This window comes from Amphibalanus amphitrite, unplaced genomic scaffold (genome assembly GCF_019059575.1).
Source record: "Amphibalanus amphitrite isolate SeventyFive unplaced genomic scaffold, NRLGWU_Aamphi_draft 000551F_arrow, whole genome shotgun sequence".
Classification (NCBI taxonomy): domain Eukaryota; kingdom Metazoa; phylum Arthropoda; class Thecostraca; order Balanomorpha; family Balanidae; genus Amphibalanus; species Amphibalanus amphitrite.
The window spans coordinates 156,457-174,894 of record NW_024882045.1 but is presented as its reverse complement, the minus strand read 5'-3'; the positions used below and the strand labels follow the sequence as shown (position 1 = coordinate 174,894).

Sequence of the window (18,438 nt, the reverse complement as noted above, 5' to 3'; positions counted from 1 at the left end):
ATATATTCAGTAGTTCATTTTTTCCAAAAAAGTGTGGGAAATGGGGTTTAACATGGGCCAGACCCATTCCAAATGAGCCATGATTTTTAAATGTTTTACGATCTTAAATGCAAAATAAATTAAACATGGCCAATTTCTTATGAAATCATATATTAGTAAATCATAAAATACCTTACTTTTTCAAATAAAATGTAATAATCTTATGACCTTGAAGTCTAGTGATGTGTAAACATTGTCGCTAGACATTAACCGATTGATAATTGTATGATAATCGACAATTTTTTCGCGATTCACGTGATGATACTTTGTCAGGTGAATTCTAAAATTTTGTTTTGTCCAGGGAATAAATCATAGGCCGATCTGAGAAAACTTTTTGAAGGTGGCAGTCTTCCTTTAATGCGCTGCTGGAAAGTCCTTCGGCATGATTGATTGGATTCGAAACTTCGCTCTCGAATTTTTGTTGTGTACCTATTATTCATTTTTATTAATTTGATTGTTTTGTACTGCGTCTGTCGTCTGACAAAAACCTTTTCTTTGTAGATTATTCTGCACCAAGAAACATGTTTCAGCATTTGGCGAAGCAGTTACCGAGATGCGGTCGAAACCTTCTGAAGTCCGTCTTGCAAGATTCTATGCGCAACACTAGGTAAGATGCTGCGCGGTAAGAGGTTACTCAACGGTAAAATATTTGATTATGTGTACTGTGTACTGTGTAGGAACCGGAGACTGATCTCTCTAATTTTTTTCTGAAAAAACACGATATTTTGTAACCGTTTTGTTACTTCGGGCTCCACAAATAAAACCAAGGAAATTTACGCCCCCACAGCCTTATGCAACAGGTCAATTTGGAAAGTTCGTTTCCCATGGCTTAGGAACGGGCATGTCAAGTCTGCACGAAGACAGGCCAAGCTGAGAAAGGTCACAGAAAACCACATTTTTGCAATTTGCTTGTTATAAGAAATAGGTATGTGCGTTTTTTTTTAGGGAGGCAGAAATCGTAAAACTCAAATAGCCCGAACTTAAGGTAATTCATTCTTAGATGTTGATTTTTTATCCGCTGGGACTGAGAGCGTGAGATGATGTTTTTCGTACTCCAGCGTAGATGGGTAGCCATACGGCTTCCACGGTTGACAGTGATGACATCAGTCATCTTTTGCAAGCTCGTTAAAGATTTGGGCTATACGGGGACACGAACCCCGGATCTTTGGATTAGCGCTCCAATGCTCTACCTCTGAGCTAATTCGCCAAGAATTCAGCTCACTAACTTGATATTTCTTACAGGAACATGGCGAAAATCGCTGTCAATGGCATGAACATCAACTACGAGAAGGCCGGCAGCGGCTCCTCAGTCGCTCTGTGCATGCCCGGAGCCATGGGTAGGTGTTGCGCTGAATGCCTCAATATTCAATATCAATGCTATCTATTTTCGCCAAATGCTATCTATTTCCGAATGGGATAAACTTTGTGACGGTCCTGACAGTTGTACCCATACTAAGTATCTTATTAAAAGGTGTCGATATATGTACATCCAGTACTCACCTCTGAGCTTCCGATGTGCTCGCGGCTGCAGGCTCGGCGCTGACGGATTTCGGCGCCCAGCTGAAGTCTCTGGCCGGTCCGGAGCTCACTCTGGTGGCCTGGGACCCGCCCGGCTACGGCCAGAGTCGGCCACCGGCACGGCAGTTCCCGCCGACATTCTTCAAAGATGACGCGCTAGCGGCAGCCGAGCTCATGAAGGTAACAAGGGACTGTCAGCGGTGTATTACGGACAGATATAAACGGAATAGGTATATATGACAGCACCTCGTATAGCTGTGGTACCGACTGTTAGATGATCAGGAACCTGATTTTACTCCAGTTCAGGCCGTTTCGGAACTTGTTCTGCCCAAGGGTAGCTTGCGGTCTGCGACATAGCTTGCGATTTTAGGCTAGATAGTTATGTCTGTGAGTGAGACTGGCCCTTTCCGTTAACGGAGAAACATAAAACGTTTGGCTTTGTAGTTTGCATTGTGTCATGTGTCCGTGATTTCTCGATCGGTCGGTAGAGGACAGGACGTTCGCAACAAGCTCTGCTTGGGGTGGTTCTGCCATCCGAAGTCATCATACTAGAACCTTATACAATCTCAACCACATACACCAACTAAATTTCGTGAAATCAAATGTGACTCGTGAGCCACGTATGTACAGTAGCGATATGTTTTGATGGGTGCCGACTGTGTGTGTCCCAGACGCTGGGCTACGATCGTTACCACGTGCTGGGCTGGAGTGACGGCGGCAACTCGGCCGTCATCCTGGCCGCCCTCCGGCCGCAGAGCGTCACCAAACTCGTCATCTGGGGAGCCAACGCCTACGTCGGTGATAAAGATCAGGAGCTATACGAGGGTACGTTCCGTGCACCGTCAGTGCATTTGTATTTGGGAATGTTTCTGTTTTCGTTAAAATGATTATTCTTGTTCATTGTTGTAACATGTATGAAACAATAGCATTTTTATCATTTGTCACATTAATCAGTCTATATTAACCCTCGCATGTGTGCGGCGTTTGCCAGCTTCTAATGTGTAGGGGGGGGGGGTCGGTTGGACCCCCCCTTGCCGTTTGGCTCCTGATCGAGCTAGAGCTTCGCGGAAAAAACGAGCGTGTTGCCCGTGACGAGAGGAAGCCGATGGTACCCAATTTTAAGGTCCTAGGTCATTGGTTGACCTTCCAGGTCAGGTCAATGACCCAAAGTCGTGAAAATCGGGACCTGTTAGAAAGTCGTAAAGTGTGGCTGCTAAGGGGTTTTTCGGGGTGCTGATCACGAATATCGTGTTAGTTTTGATCACAGATGATGTCTTTAAGCATTTAGACCAGGTCGGGTCAGGTCAGGTCAGGTCCACCAATAGGCGTCGTGACCGGTATTCGTAGTACGTGTCAACCGCCTCTGACAGCTTCGTAACATGTTACGAAGTCACCAAAACTACTTCGTAAATGTTCAAATGGTTGCTAAATTCGAATTCAGCTCCAAAAACTAGCCTAGAAACATGTAAAACTCGAAAAAGTGAACCGAGGTCACCAGAGGTCACCAAAGGTCAATGACCTGACCTGTCCTTCAGGTGACCTTGACACCCACCCTAATGTATGGGAGCAACATCAAATCACATGTTTGAACGTTTGAAACCACGAAAAGCTTGCAAACGCGCGGCTAATGCGAGCCGACATACGCGAAATCGCGATTCCGGCCAAACATGGTCTCGGAAAAGAGGTCACAGGTCAAAGGTCATTTGGGTCAGGGTCATGAAATTTTCAGGGTAGGTGTAAAATTGATCAATGCGAGGGTACTGAAAGTTTCGTCGCGATCGGCCGCTTTTTACGTGAGTTATTCGCGAAAAACCATGGGGGGGGGGGTCCATCCGACCCCCCCTACACATGCGAGGGTTAACATTCAAATAGTTAGTGTTTTCTTAATTTCTTTGCAGTATGTTTGCCCGCTCCACCACTGATGGCCTGATTTTCCCGCCTCCTGCACGGCAGCCTTGAGGGACATCGACAAGTGGTCGGCCAGAATGAAGGCTCCCATGATCGAAATGTACGGAGAAGAGTATTTCCGCTCCACGTGGAACGCCTGGATTGATGGAATATCAGCATTCAAAGACATCGAGTAAGAATTTTATAGGGCTGTCGGGCAGCGCTTTAGCTAGTTTATATATTTTTTATATCATACTTACATTTGTATGCAATAATACGTTATTTAAAGCATAGAGATCTTATAAGACCTCTATGATTTAAAGAGGACGGCGATTATTTTTTTAACGTTAAGATGGGATTAAGCCGATTGCCAGCAAGACTTACGCATTACCCTCCGTCAATAGCTGTCAAACTAACATTTAAAATTATCAATCTTGGTGAGAGTTACGGCGCAATGCTGTATCGCAGGATCATATGTGCATTATTCAACCATTTCTCTCGTCATTTCTCAATCGTTACGTTGATGTTTCACAGAAACGGCGTCTGCAGAAAGGAGACGAGCGAGATTCGCTGTCCGACGCTGGTGGTGCACGGAGCGAAGGACGCCATGGTGCCTCCCGAGCACCCGGAGTACTTCAAGCAGCACATCCCCGACGCCAGGTCAGAGCGTGTCCTGTACCGCAGGCCAGCTGGAGGTAACATGTCCAGCAGCTTAGTAGCTTAGCTTTGACATGCTAGGCGAATCACCTGCCCTTATGGCGCGGTAGCGAGGTTCCAGGCGAAGCGCGTTTCGAGCTTCCGCCTGGACAGCTAAACGGGGATGATCCTAGTTCATTGGCAGCTAAGGGCGTGCTGGTCGTTATGAAGTCGTTTGCTTGGCCAACACGCTCAGAATCCCGTATTTCGCCATATGTCCCGTATTTGTGACGTCCTGACAATCACAAATATTAACGGAATATCAGCATGGCTGTGGTACATACCACAGCCACCCCCTCACTAAGCAATTAAACTTCTTTATCGTAGTTCGGTATTTGAAATAACCTTATTGTGGAAATGTAGGTATTTAGTATCTTGCTGACTGTGTACATAATGTCTTAGAAACATGATACCTAAATACGCCATAGGTTTCACCGCAATAGTATTATGTTTTCCATATCCAAGCGTAACGCCTCAAACAATCTGGTGCCTATGCATTTCCGTTCATGGGCAATGCACATGCCATTCTAAAAAATATTATGTGGTCTTTGTCTTCCAAGTATGTATTGATATTATTATCTATGAATTAATCACAAAGTTGATATTGAATTATCAGTGCCGTGCAAAGGAAAAGAAGGGTGAGATGCCATTCTGCCTGAAGATTAAAATTTTCGGGAGAGCGAAAATTGTGTTGCCGGGTATAATCGACCGACCACTTCTGTAATTTCTGTTTTGTTCCAGGTTGCACGTGTTTCCAGATGGCAAACACAACCTGCACATGAAGTATGCCGACGAGTTCAACAAACTCGTGAGGGACTTTTTGGCAAAGTGATCAGCCTGAGGGGACCATCATTTAATGAAATGTCACCCGAAGACAAGTCGTACATCGTGAGTGTTGACGGAGATGCACTTTGGGCGTTATAAAAAGTTAGTCTGCGGAGAAAGGCTGGGTCAGTTGAGGTTTTTGCTGAAGAAAGCGCAGTAATGTTATGTTGCGGCAATCCCGGGGACTGCTGTATCTATTAGCGCTGTGTTCGTGCCTACATATATAAGCAATAGCATTGGCTGAAAAGACTGCTGGAATGCAGTATGCATAAGCCGTATGTGACCGGCTGGCTTGCACCAGGGCTTAATAATTCATTTTGGCTGTCTGGATTGCCTCGCTTAGTTAACGCAATATATTTTTGGGATCTACCGGCGGATTCACGATCTGCATGTGCTGTGATGACGATACCTATTTGCGTATTTTGTAGTAGTTGTTGATGGGCTATTAGACTCAAATACATCATCATTGCTGACCTTGTTTTTATGAGATGTGGATGTATGTAAGGTACTCATAATCCCAAAAAGGCTTGACAACAAGCTTTCATTCAGCATACATATCCAAAGGCGCGATATTACGCTTATGCGTAGGCCGCCGTAGATATTAGATGACGTAGATTTAGCATGTAGCCCCAATATAATCGAAAGTGCCTAAACGTTTTGGAATGCGAAGGTATACAGTAGGTATACTTGTAGGTACGTACAATAAATCTTGGCTCGCTTCGCGTCGCGTTGGCCATAAAATGAAGGAGAAAATTTGGGACCGATTGGTGTTCGTCCCGTGTTGATCGGACGTCTATAAGCTTAGATATTCGCGAAAAACTTGTTGAACTTTCTGAAATACCTGCCAGCTTGCTGTATCACCTGGGGCATTCCACGATAGATCGTACCACTTTTTTCCAATTTGACACCCTCATCTCTCGGAATTTGACGGGAATTGGTCTCAGGGGTAATCAGGGGCTCTGAATCCACCTGTAACAAGTTCAGGCTTATCAGATAAGTATTTTTTGAGTTATGGTGTATAACATTTTTTGGATCTTGCTTTGCAGCGCTAAGTTTGGCGGGCTGTAACTCTAAGACAGATTATTCAAATGTCAAATGTTATATAACATTGTACTTGCAATGAAACAGAGATTAATATGTATTTTTGAAATTTCGAAAAATACGTTATTTTTGATATATGACATATCGAGTTTTATTTCATTTGTATTTTTTGGACTTTGGGACCAAATTTTTTTGAATTTTTATTTCTTTAAAAAAATATTTGGCTCATTGTTAACAAATATGCAAAAAATTAGGAAGGTGTTCTTTCGATAAATGTATTTTTTTACGTCACGATAACGGTTTCGAATAGTGATTTCGGGAGGGGAGCTTACAAATGGCGTGGTAAAGCTGCCTAGTGACATCACGGGTTACTGAAATTTCAATTGAAGTCTGAGTCATCTGAAAAAAGTGAAAAGAGGGTTCATCCAACCCTCTTTCCAATAAGCGCGAGGGTGAAAAAGGCTGTTTGGTTCTGACATTGTTTTGGACGCCAACGACCATATCTGTCCGAGATGAAAGTTACAGGACGCATACATGGTGTCCTCCAGAGGTCTCACAACTTGTATGTCTGGGAATTTTTAAGGTTACGTGAGGTCAGGTCGGTCACGTGACATCACTGTTATAAGTCAATGGGGAAATATAAAAACTGTTATTTTGGCGCCGAGAATGATCTAAAACTATCCCACGTGTATGGTTTCGTGATTTCATGCACTTCTTGCAAAGTCCAAAGCTTTTCTTTTGCATTGGTAACTTTGCGACGTCACTAGGGTCGTACGAGTTTTTCGTCAATAACTCCCGATCAAATGGAGCTAGAGAGTCGGGAAAGACCTTCCGAATCGAATGATATGCCATATGATACCCTTTGCCCAGCTTCATGACCTGAGGGGCTCTGACCTGACCTTGATCCGAGGTCAACTACTTAAGTTGACCTCAACCTAGCAAAAATTATACCATTCGATGCACCTGAGCTAGGTGAACACAATGATGCCAAAATCGCGGCTCTGCGGCCATTTTTTGCGAAGTTATTTACTAAAAACCGAACCCGTAACTTCAGTCACTTGACCTGACCTCAGACGCTACCGGTTAAATTGAGACCTTAAAATCGGGTATTAATCGCTGCGACTTGTTGCGGCACACACGCTCGTTTTTTTCCGCGAGGCTCTAGCTCCATCAGAAGCGAAACGGCGTGCTGGGGTCGTGTCAACCCCTCCGAAACCCATTTTGTTTGCGGGAAAATGAGGATTTTATAGAAAGAACACCTTTCTAATTTTTTGCATGTCGATTTGCAATGACATAAGGTTTATTTTAAAAAAAATAAAAATTTGAAAAATTTTGGTCCCAAAGGTCATTAGAGGCAAATGAAAAAAGATTAAGGTTTTTGCTCAACAATGAAAATTTTTCTTTGGAATTTTTAAATGGTAATATTGATTTTTGATTCTTCGCAAGCTTAGTGTTGTTTACTGTTTGTTGGTAGCTTAACCCGTTCTTGAGTTATAGGCCACCAAACTCACCGTTACAAACCGAAGTTAAAAAAATGTAATGCAATATAACTCAAAAAGTTTTGATCTGAGAAGTCTGATATTTTGCCAGGCGTCTTTGGGGCCTATGATTACCCCTAGGACGGATTTTCATTAAAATCTGAGAGATGAGGGTGACGGGCCTGGTACGATCTATCTTGGAATGCCCCACCTGTTACTTGCTAATGTACTGAATACTTGCTAATTTACTGAAAACTCGCTAATTTACTTGGTATTTACGTGCCTAAATACCGCGAAAAAAAAAAACAATTTACTGATTTGACACCGCTGCTCCGCGTATGAATGTCAGCTATGTGCAACTGCAACGAGATGTTCAACACTCACGCTATGCCATGGACCTCAGCTCAAAATCATATCTATTTAGCGCTAAAAAAGCTGTCTCGCTCAATATGAAAGCAATAAAGCTGTCATATTTGATTCATGGTAGAATAGGTATGCCAGCTAGACTCCGAGATACGAGACTCATAGTTCTGACGTAAGACATTTCTCTTCACTTCCATAGAAGTATATACCCTGGTCTTTCATGTGCTCTAGGCGATCTTTAGTAGCTCCGAAACCATCGTTACGTCCCGGTGGTTTCTCTTCAAGATAGGGTGATTTTAATCAATGGATCGCTTTCGGTGCCTGGGTAGCCCCACAAAGGAGCGGGGTGATCGGTAGTAGCTGAGAAGCGCTCGGAGGTGAGTCCGATGTAAGTTGGTCTGTCCGATTTCCCTCTTGGACCAGTGACCTTTTCGATGCCCCCTTACTCCGGATAATGAACAGCGATTGGACACTTATTATCATCGTGTCGCTGACTTTACCTCGACGCTCTTACCTCACGCTTTCACAGCATCGCTGGCCATTGGCCCGATCAACGCTCTGTAAGTGTATCATTGGGCGCTTGGGAATCGGTTTGACTTATGCTCAATGGTCGTCCTAAAAAGCCCAGTGTTCATCTGACACTAGTGATCGTTTAGCTGCAACATAGATGACTATCAAAGTTGAAATACTTAAGTGTTATGTTTATGATGTAGGAAATAGGGATATCGAAATGGCGTGTAATCTCTGAAAGGGTAGACCAGCAGCGGCGGAACACCTTCAATTAAGGGGGGGGGGCAATGCCGACTTTTGGTCCCATTCTTTCCATGCAACGCCCTAAGGCTAATCTTAAAATGCCAAAATCAAAGGAGGGTGCACGGTGCCCCGGTGCCCTCCCCGTTCCGCCGCCTATGGGGTAGACTTGAAAATGTAATACAGTTTGCTGTAAGTGACTAATTAGTTTTTCGTTTGCTTAAAAAAATCACAGAATATGATTAAATGAGTTATTTTGAAGCATAAAGGCTCAATAATGTTGCGGACGTTTATCCCACTTGGCTGGCTACTTGAACTGGTGCATTGACTTCTAATGATTACGAAAATTGAGGCTACGAGCGTGAGCACTGAGCATGGCAAATCTTACGCATGTAACATCTACTGTCATTCGGATTTGCCCATTGCAATCCACCATTGCCTGTACTCAATATCTCATCGTTTTGCTTAGTTATATTGCCGTTATTCCACAACGCATTTATTTCTTTTCAGGTTGAAAATGCCTAAAGTCAAGGTAAATGATACGCTAATCAACTATGAGAAGGCTGGGAGTGGTTCCACAGTAGCTCTCTGCATACCCGGAGCCCTTGGTAAGCCCTTCGCTGTCACTTTTTGCAACTTTTATGTTACAGTTAAACGTATGGAACGGTGATCCACGGCAAGGCGCCAATTATATTGAGGGACATTCGCCGCTAGCTTTTTCACGTTTGGTAATGGTGGCTTGCTAAGAGCATATTGCATGCCACATGGGGAGCAGGTAGGGTATGTTCAATCCAGCCTCTTATGTCGTGAATTTCTGTTGCCTTCTTGCCTGCAGACGGCGCACCCTTTCATTAAGTGCAGTGTGTAGTCTGAGTGCATGAAGACGCAAGGGCGGATCTAGGGGAACGTTTTGGGGGGGGTCACCAGTCGGCCGACATGCCAGGTCTGATGAATGAATTCTGACGACCGGGGGGGGGGGGGGTAGGGAGCGAGTATGTCGAGATCCAATGACATTTGATCTTCGTCGTTTCTGAGTTGAAGTTTTATCGTAAGTCACTCGGCTCAGTAGTTTTAGTTAGTGAAACCCACCTATAGAGGAGCGTCGCCACGGATTTTTTTACTGGGGGGGGGGGCGGATCGACCGACTTAAAAACCCAGAAGTAGTAGATATAGTTACCTCACTTATGCATTAGTCTAATGCCCAATGCATTAGTAGCATACAGTCACGATCTCTCTTATTGACCTGTGTATGAATCGGCGGCGCGAAGCGCCGCAAAAATTTGAAAAAAGTTGTCAAAACACAGCTCTAAAACACAAATATTACAACCCTTTTAGCATGCTAGTACAAGCCGGAGTTCCTTCACAGTGCACATATGAATTCCGATTCAATTTGACACGGTTGGTGTTATTACAGTCACGATCTCTCTTATTGATTGGTGTATAAATCGGCGGCGCGAAGCGCCGAGAACATTTGCAAAAGAATGTGTCAAAACACAGCTCCGCTCCAAAACACAAATTTTACCACCCTTTTAGCATGGCAGTACAAGCCGGAGTTTCTTCACAGTACACATATGAATTCTGATTCAATTTGACACGGTTGGTTTATGTAATTACAGTCACGATTTCATATTGACCTGTACGTATGTACATGAATCGGCGGCGCGAAGCGCCGCGAAAAATTTGCAAAAACATTTGTCAAAACACAGAGGGGGTCTCCTCTCTACAGAGGACCACCGATCTCTACTGCGGGCCTCCTCTTTTCACAGGGCCTCTTAACTACAGAAGGCTTCCTCTCTACAGAGGGCTTCCTCTCTACTGAGGGTCTCTCCCTTTCAGAGGGCCTCCTTTACAGAGGACCTCCTCTCTTCAAAGAGCCAGAGGACCTCATCTCTGCAAAGGGCTTCCTCTCTTCAGAGGGCCTCTTCTCTACAGAGAGCCTCCTTTCTTCAGAGGGCCTTCTCTCTACAGCGGGTCTCCTCTCTTCAGAGGGCCTTCTGCATTCAGGCGGTCTCCTTTCCACAGAGGGTCTCCTCTACAGAGGGCCTCCTACCTACTGAGGAGTCAGAGGGGCCGACACAGACACTAGCGGTTATTCACTGGAGGCCCCAGGAAGTAAGAAGGGCCCTAGCTGTCAGGCTGGTCAGAGTGCCCTGAATGTCCTGACGTGATTTTTGGGATTCCCGTGAATTTCTTTCGCCTCCGACGTGATTTTGACCTGCCAGGGCCCAGGGGCACTAAAAATAAAACAAACAAAATAAAAAAATGGAAATAGGACATCACCAAAATTAAGTGGCCGAAATCCGTTGAGTTTTTAATTTTGCGTATAGGTAGGGGCACCACGAATTAAATTCATGACCATCCCCTTGGAGTTTTCCTGGATCATCCCCTGGTGCTCGCACGGTTGAGACAAAAATGAGTAAGATTCTGGCCTTCAATACGCCTTTTCACGCAACACGATCCAGAAAAACAAAGGTATTAGCTCAGAAGTGTTTGACATGTGATTTTGAGCATGCAAGACGGCGTCTATAGCGCATTTAGGTCTTCGGCTTTTGGGGGGGGTCAAATGACCCTCTCAGACCTTTTGGGGGGGGTCATGACCCCGTGGACCCCCCCCAGGATCCGCCACTGTGAAGACGGCATACAACCATTGTCATTAATCATTATGTACTTCCTCTCAGGCTCGGCGCTGAGCGACTTCAGCCCCCAGCTGAAGTCTCTGGCCGGTCCGGAGCTGACCCTGATCGCCATTGACCTGCCCGGCTACGGCCTGAGCCGTCCGCCGCCGCGTCGGTTCGGGCCCGACTTCTACACGGACGACGCGCGAGTGGCCGGTGACCTGATGGAGGTGCGTGTCGCCGCGGACAGGTGCCGCCGGCCGCAGTCAGTCGGGGATCTCTCGATGTTCAGCACGGGTGTGACCGGTTTTCAGCAACCGGGTCTAAATGATTCCAATGCAACCAGCAATCTTAGTCACCAAGATAGCAAAAACTTCAGTTCTGCGCAACCGTTGTGCACGTTTTAGCATATCCTTATTTGTTTACTTGTATCGGGAGGGTTTCACCAGACGCTTGTGCGACTCTTCCTGACCGATTGTGTGTCTCAGGCGCTGGGCTACGAGCGCTACCACGTGCTGGGCTGGAGTGACGGCGGCAACTCGGCCGTCATCCTGGCCGCCCTCCGGCCGCAGAGCGTCACCAAACTCGTCATCTGGGGAGCCAACGCCTACTACACCGACAAACTCGGCAATGTCGTAAAAGGTAGCGAACAAAATCATCCCGCTCATTCGTGTTCGTTTGTTTCGCTCATTCATTCATTCACCCATTCATTCATTGATTCATTAATCCAGCCATTCATTCATTTATTCATTTGTTCATTCATTCATTCACTCATTCATTCATGCTTATTGCTAACCCTCCACGTTTAATATGCATGGTCGCCACTCGTATCGTGCATTGTTTGCCGTGCATTACCAGCAATCTAAAAAAATGTTCCTTTCAGTACCACAGCCAACCCTGTGTGCTCACACCCAGTGTGTGTTCTCTGTGTTCTGCTGCGCCTGACCTGTGACGTGCGGTGCGGTGACGGCTCTGTCTCTTTTCCGTTACCGGCAGCTATGAGGAACATAGAGGACTGGCCGGAGGCGGACCGGGCGCCCATGCTGGAGCTGTACGGAGAGGATTACTTCCGATCCATGTGGACGGAGTGGGTCGACGTGACGCTCGCCTTCAAAGACGTCAGGTGAGACCGACATGGCATTGACAGATCCTTACATCTTATTTTGCACGATGTGTTGATGTTTTGTAGGGTAGTGTGGGGTAGTTTGAGCATATTTTTACGTCTTCTCCGTTGTACCAAATTCCAGCTTAACCCTGGATGAAGAAAAACTACTTCAGTAGCGCAAGTGTCACTTGCTTTCACCATGCAAGCCTCATTTTTGGACGAGCCGAGCATGCCTTGAAAAGCATAGCCTCACTTCTCCACCAAGTCACGGTGTGTTCAAATGGCCCCACCGTGGGGTAATTTGAACATACTGCCTTTACCTGTCATAAAAACGATAGTCTCGCCAACGCCGATGTTGTTTGACCCATAAACAAATAGGCAGAACAATTCTAAACATACTTTCACTTGAAAAATCAACACAACAACAAAAATGACAGTTGCAGAGTATCAATATCTGCACGCTGCACACCGGTCAGTTGACAGAATTCGCCTGTCTTCAATTAACAGAACGTCTATCATTTTTGTTCGATAAAAACTCTCCCATCCTTACTGCATCTGTTATAGTGGTGCCAATCGAAACCTGGACATTTGGAGTTCTGATTTTGTCCAATGTCCAATTCGGAATTGGTAGGACAAATGTAGCAGATTGGACAACATTGGACGATGGCTTGCTACACTTCAGCGCTTTTTATAAAGTAATCATGCATAGCATTGATTGGCGAATGGAAAGCTTGGTAAGCTCTCAATATAATGAACACTTTTCGGCTGGTAAAAGTACATTATAAGCAATTTAAATGACAGTTTTGAGTGTTTATTAATGCGTAATTTTCGGACATATTTGGACAAATGGCTGACTTAAACATTTTTGAACGGAAATCAACAAAAACGCCGGACATTAGACGGATATTAGACGTAAATTTTATCAAACTGGCATCACTTATCTGCTACTGCTTTGGGTCGAAAATATTGGCAAAAAAAATACTAGGAGCGTTGTTTTTTTCGGAGCTATCCCTGTCTTCATTGAAATTCCCACACTATGTTCAAATTACCCCACGCTAAAAGTTATTTTGCCATATTTAAAAACAGGTTTCAAAAGCAAATTTCTTGGATTGAAGGCACTGATTAGGTCATTGTACAACAAAAGCCGTTGCGTATTTGGCGCTAGCAATGCAAGATTTTGCGCTGCAATGAAGTTGCAATAACGTGTTTTTAGGCGTTTTTACTTGCGAAATTGATTTTTTACAGTGTGCGTCAGCATCTTCATTCCATGAAACTTTAAACCCCGTTCATATGATTGCCCTTCTAGTTACGATAATTTCCCTCATTGGTCATATTGTCATGCCACTTATGGATTTTCCGTAATTTTGTGTTTTTCACACTATGTTCAAATTGCCCCACATGTTCAAATTACCCCACCCTACCCTATTATAGGTATGACTTTATAGCATAGACTTCTATGCAATACAGTGGTTCTGTCCATTTAATTTCTATTGTACCGAAAACATTTCTCGGCATAAATCCTCAGTTTCGATAAGTAATAAGACATGTAAAATTTATCTTACCGTTCATTTCAGGCTCTCTTTCTTTTTCTTTTCGTAAAACGATTCTGTTATAGATTGTTTCACGTTATTGATCTTTCTTACAAACATTTTTTTCTTCTTCTGGCAGCAATGGAACCTGCATGCGTGAAACTCGTGAAGTACAGTGTCCCACGCTGGTGGTACACGGTGCAAAGGACGAATACTTTGAGATGGAAGATCCGGAGTACTTTGTGAAAAACATCCCCAACGCCAAGTGAGTACTATCAATTCGTTCTCCTCATGAGGAGTGGCGTCTGATTGTGGACCTTTTCAATTCCTGTATGTATTTATTGTAGGCAAGTCACATCAGCCACAGGCCAAGGGCAAGGAAGGGCTCACGGGGATCGACGGTAGCACGGAATACAGTCTCCCGAGTTAAACTGTAACACGGGTCATCATGTAGTGTCCTCAAGAGCCCTGAATCATTTCCCAGGGAAGAGCGAGCTTGAGTTCTTTCTGCCAGAAACCTCGCACTAAATCGTTTGTAACATTGCGTTTCGTTCCCCATGATCCCAGGAGAAAGGCAAACGAATACGAAATACGCATCACGCACGCTGTCAGCCTCTGCGTTTCAGCAAAATATTGAACGTTTAGCGTTAACAAATTCGTTATTGTACGGATTAAGTGTTACGGCCTGCGCGCTACACTATGGCCTTTATGTTTTCAATAGCAATCACTTGGTGTATTACGAAAGTAAGACCCATGCTAACATATTAAGCCCAGTCCTCCAGTTTGTGAGCAAATATCTTTCCTTGTCCCTCCGTTCACCGCCATCCACAAGTCTCCGATGTGCCTTGCGGGTCAGTCTATCTTCAGGCGGACTACTACTAGCGCCATCTATGGACAATAGTAGGAACCTTGACCTATTCGAGCGCCCGTCAGTCTCTACAAACGTGAACTTGCATCACAGGTCGGCCTTCGTGCAATGCAAGTTCTGCAATCACTAGACGTAAATGCTTCTGTATTTCAAAGTGACCACCCGTCCATTATTTCCATCCTCAGGACTTTTAAACCTTTCTCCTCCACGCCACAGCCCCGGGTCCGGGCTGGACAGGCAACTTTATCTCATGCGGGCGGCTCCCATTGGAGCGGCACCGCTGCTTCCGAGGGAGCACACCCGTAGCCGGGTGCAGTGAGTACTTGGGGAGCTGTTCGGCCTGTCCTTTGGGACGGGCTTAGCCCCGGTGACTCACGGGCGTCTGCCCAGATCAATGTCTCCCGCTAATTTCTATCATCCTTCCGGCTCTGAAATGGTCTTGTCAGACCAAAGCGGCCTAATCCAACAAAACAAAGAAAATCAATGTGATGTTTTCCAATCAATTGCACTGATAATTATATTCCTTTGTTTGTTTGTAGACTACTTTTTTCGCTTCTTTCCCTTCTCAGTTGTCATGCATGTCACCGTGAACGCCTATGCAGCTAATATCAACTTTGGGTATCGTATCACGTACTATTTGTCAGCAATATTAAACGGTTCTTGTTGCATCAATAACGGGCGAAATTGGATAAAGATAAATAAGCGAAATTAATAAAGCAAAAATATTGATGTCCAATTTCGCCCTTACGATTATTTTACACATCATAAGGTGGTTTTGTTTAGTTTCTTTAGGCACCAAGCATAATTTCTTAATAACAAGCTATCACAATATGGGACAGCACAGCTCAGTCGCCTCCCCAGAGAGGCGGGGCAGTCGCGTGGTGTGCGCCGGGGCCGCAGGCTACCGTTCGTGAGTCGAAGGACGGTCGGAATCCTTCGTTAGCGGTCCTCAAATACGGCCAAATGCGACATCAAATAGCGGCCCCTGAGCCCGATATAGGTGCAGGGTCGGGTAGGCGGGCGGCCCTGCGCCCCGGATCGCGCCGGGACACGCCACCGCTGCTGGGTCAAGCCGCACCTCCAGAGGTGGCGCGGTGGTGGCAGCCGTCCTTCCATGAGCCGTCCCCGCGGGCGCAGACCGATCATAAACGCTTTATAAATCGTCTGCATTGTTCACACCCTTTCATGAACATATTAAGCTGCCTCGGAATGTATAAGGTGGCGAAGGTGCTGTGACATGCTGGTTTCCATTCGGGCTCGCTTAGTAATGTCAGCCGCTCGCACACATGTCGGTGAAAAGGAATGGACGGTGTTGTGAATTTTCCTGATATGGAGTGGTAGTTTGCTTGTTTTATGTGCGATGATTATGAACCTCATTTACATTTTATATTAGTTTTTTATCCAACATTTTGTTTTAAATACATTATTCATCAGTATCAAGAACAATTGGATATTAGAAAGCTGCATAAATTGGAAAACATTGCAACGCTACAAATTGTTTTTTTATTTCCTAGTAAAAAGTACCTTTGTAAAAGCGTTTCCTGATAGGGTTGATGTCGGATATGATTCCCGGACTGATTCGCATTTCTGCCCGCAGATTGCACGTGTTCCCGGAAGCCAAGCACAACCTGCACATCGAGTACGCTGACGAATTTAATAAGGTAGTGGCTGAGTTCCTGGCGGGCCGGTGAGCTGGCCTTACCTCTCGCCCGGCCGTCCTCGGGGCCCCTGACCTGTCATCGGACGAACTGGGGCCACTCTGGCCGCCCTATCGATCCGAGCCCGACCTCAATCGATATGGTAGGCATCCGTGCTGCGTGCCTCTTAGTTTCGGCTAGTGGAAAGCTGCACTGATCTGGGGATCATTCAAGTGTGTGTACAAAAAACAGCCGGGAGCTTAGCGTGGGTCAAACCGATGGCAAACCAAGCATTATCTGGACGACGGTTTTCGGTAAATTACGGTGACTGCTTTTCCTCTATTTTCTAAAGAAAAAAGAAATAGAGAAGGGAGATAGATGCTGCTTGTTTTTTGTATCGCTTGCATATGTATTTGGAATAAAAGCAAACAAACATTGACGTATGTGTAGTGTTTTATTGCTTACCAGTGTGTTCTTATTTTCATCATTTAGCCTCTTGCCTGCATCTTAATTACCTTAACCCTCGCCCTGGCAGGGGGGGGGGGGGTCGATGCGACCCACCCAAGGTTTTTCGAAGATAGCGTAAAAACGGCGGCGCGTGACGCCGCCAAATTTGGCACAGCCTATGGGGCAACCTTTTTACATATGACCTGAAAATTTCAGGTCCGGGTGACCTTGGGTCAGGTCACCAGGTCAGAAAAACCGGTACAAGGTTATGGTCAAATTTCAATTTTCTTTTTGCACCTGTCCAACTCACAGTTTTGGACTGATTTCCTTCAAACTTTCAGGATGTGCTAAGTTCACCGAGTTGTATAACATATAGTTCGTTTTTTTTGAGGTCACTGACCCGAGATCAGTTAGAGGTCATTACGTCGTAATGTTAAGCCTATGGGAAAATACTAAATTCGGAAAATAATGGGGATATCCGCTTCGTTCTATCTTTTTTGTGCTTCGAAACCACAGTACTTAACAGCAGGTCACTTGGTGCTTCTTTGTTTGGTGTACTTATCCATGGGTCAGGTCAAATGAGGTCAACTGAGGTCAAATGACGTTTTTGCTAATAACTTGGCACATAATGACGCTAGAGCTTAGAAAATGGTATCATTGTGTTCCTGGTGATCAGCCGAATCGAATGATATGCGATATGATGCAATTTGGTTAGCTTGAACTTAATTTATTAATTTAAGTTTACTTAAAATTTAAGAAAAACTTTAAGTACACTTAAGAAAGCTAAAAATTATATCATTCGACGCGTCTTGACGTGCTGAGTTCACTGGTGCCTTTCTTTTTGCTCTATCTTAATTAGATGAAAAGTTATAAGCGAAAAACTTTTGACCTGTTTTTAGCGAAATTTTTACATTTATATCCCCCAAAACCCCCCTAAATATTGACCTAGAGCAACCAAATTTGCACAGGGGCGAGAACTCCAGGGGGCCCACCTACCTACCAAATTTGGTGTTTCTAGGTGCCATAGGAGCCAATCGCGGGGGGGGGGGTCGCATCGACCCCCCCCCCTGCCAGGCCGTGTTATGAAAAATGCCCTGCCAGGGCGAGGGTTAATGAACGTCTCTCCTTAACAAATACTAATAAATAAATAAATTGATTAATAAATCAATAAAGAAGGATAAAAATGATTTATGATGCCGATGAACTTCCGCAGTGTATCGTAATGCTGGCTTAGTACCTTTTGCCGTCATTTACCTAAGTACCTTTTGCCGTCATTTACCTAACCTTTTTTTGCGTCCCGAAGGCCGAATACAAAGGAGAGTGATGCAGTAGCAAGTATTTCGTTGCTTTATTTCAGCACACATTCCAGCATATCCTTTTCTAATCCAGGTCTTCTTGTCATCGCGGCGTCGTTTACATCGCCCAGCTGCCTTCTTGAAGTGTGATTACATGCTTTTATCCTATCGGGTAATTCCAACGGTAGATAATAGTTCCCCGGCAGCCAAATATATTAACTGTGTCGTTGCTGTAATTATTTCTTCCGAAAAGGGTTCGTGAAAAAAATAAACGATAAATTGATAGGCTCTAGACTCTAGAGTAACTGCTCGCCTCGCACTTAGCAGGATAAGGCGTTTTAATCC

At 44.9% G+C, this 18,438-nt stretch overlaps 2 protein-coding genes across 2 annotated transcripts in view; both read left to right on the top strand.

The window, feature by feature from the left end:
• The window catches only part of LOC122393737 (valacyclovir hydrolase-like), a 28,240-nt gene extending 22,802 nt beyond the window's left edge, over positions 1-5,438 (top strand). Inside the window, exons 2-8 of the mRNA XM_043390016.1 lie at positions 541-646; positions 1,282-1,376; positions 1,571-1,737; positions 2,229-2,382; positions 3,511-3,637; positions 3,979-4,104; positions 4,882-5,438. Coding sequence (XP_043245951.1) covers positions 561-646; positions 1,282-1,376; positions 1,571-1,737; positions 2,229-2,382; positions 3,511-3,637; positions 3,979-4,104; positions 4,882-4,972 — 846 coding nt within the window. The 5' untranslated portion in view covers positions 541-560 and the 3' untranslated portion in view covers positions 4,973-5,438. The remainder of the gene's footprint in view (positions 1-540; positions 647-1,281; positions 1,377-1,570; positions 1,738-2,228; positions 2,383-3,510; positions 3,638-3,978; positions 4,105-4,881) is intronic.
• Positions 5,439-8,363: 2,925 nt separating this feature from the next.
• LOC122393738 (valacyclovir hydrolase-like) lies at positions 8,364-16,794 on the top strand. The gene is made up of 7 exons (XM_043390017.1): positions 8,364-8,407; positions 9,108-9,205; positions 11,276-11,442; positions 11,701-11,854; positions 12,209-12,335; positions 13,986-14,111; positions 16,312-16,794. The coding sequence occupies exons 2-7, from the start codon at positions 9,115-9,117 to the stop codon at positions 16,403-16,405; spliced, it is 759 nt and encodes a 252-aa protein (XP_043245952.1). The 5' UTR covers positions 8,364-8,407; positions 9,108-9,114; the 3' UTR covers positions 16,406-16,794.
• The last annotated feature ends 1,644 nt before the right edge of the window (positions 16,795-18,438 follow it).

What these genes read in the sequence shown, in the direction of transcription:
- LOC122393738 (XM_043390017.1), top strand. Translation starts at nt 9,115, where the DNA reads ATGCCTAAAGTCAAGGTAAATGATACGCTAATCAACTATGAGAAGGCT. An exon ending in CTGCATACCCGGAGCCCTTG is followed by an intron (nt 9,206 to 11,275) that starts GTAAGCCCTTCG and finishes ACTTCCTCTCAG; the next exon opens with GCTCGGCGCTGAGCGACTTC. An exon ending in AAAAACATCCCCAACGCCAA is followed by an intron (nt 14,112 to 16,311) that starts GTGAGTACTATC and finishes TTCTGCCCGCAG; the next exon opens with ATTGCACGTGTTCCCGGAAG.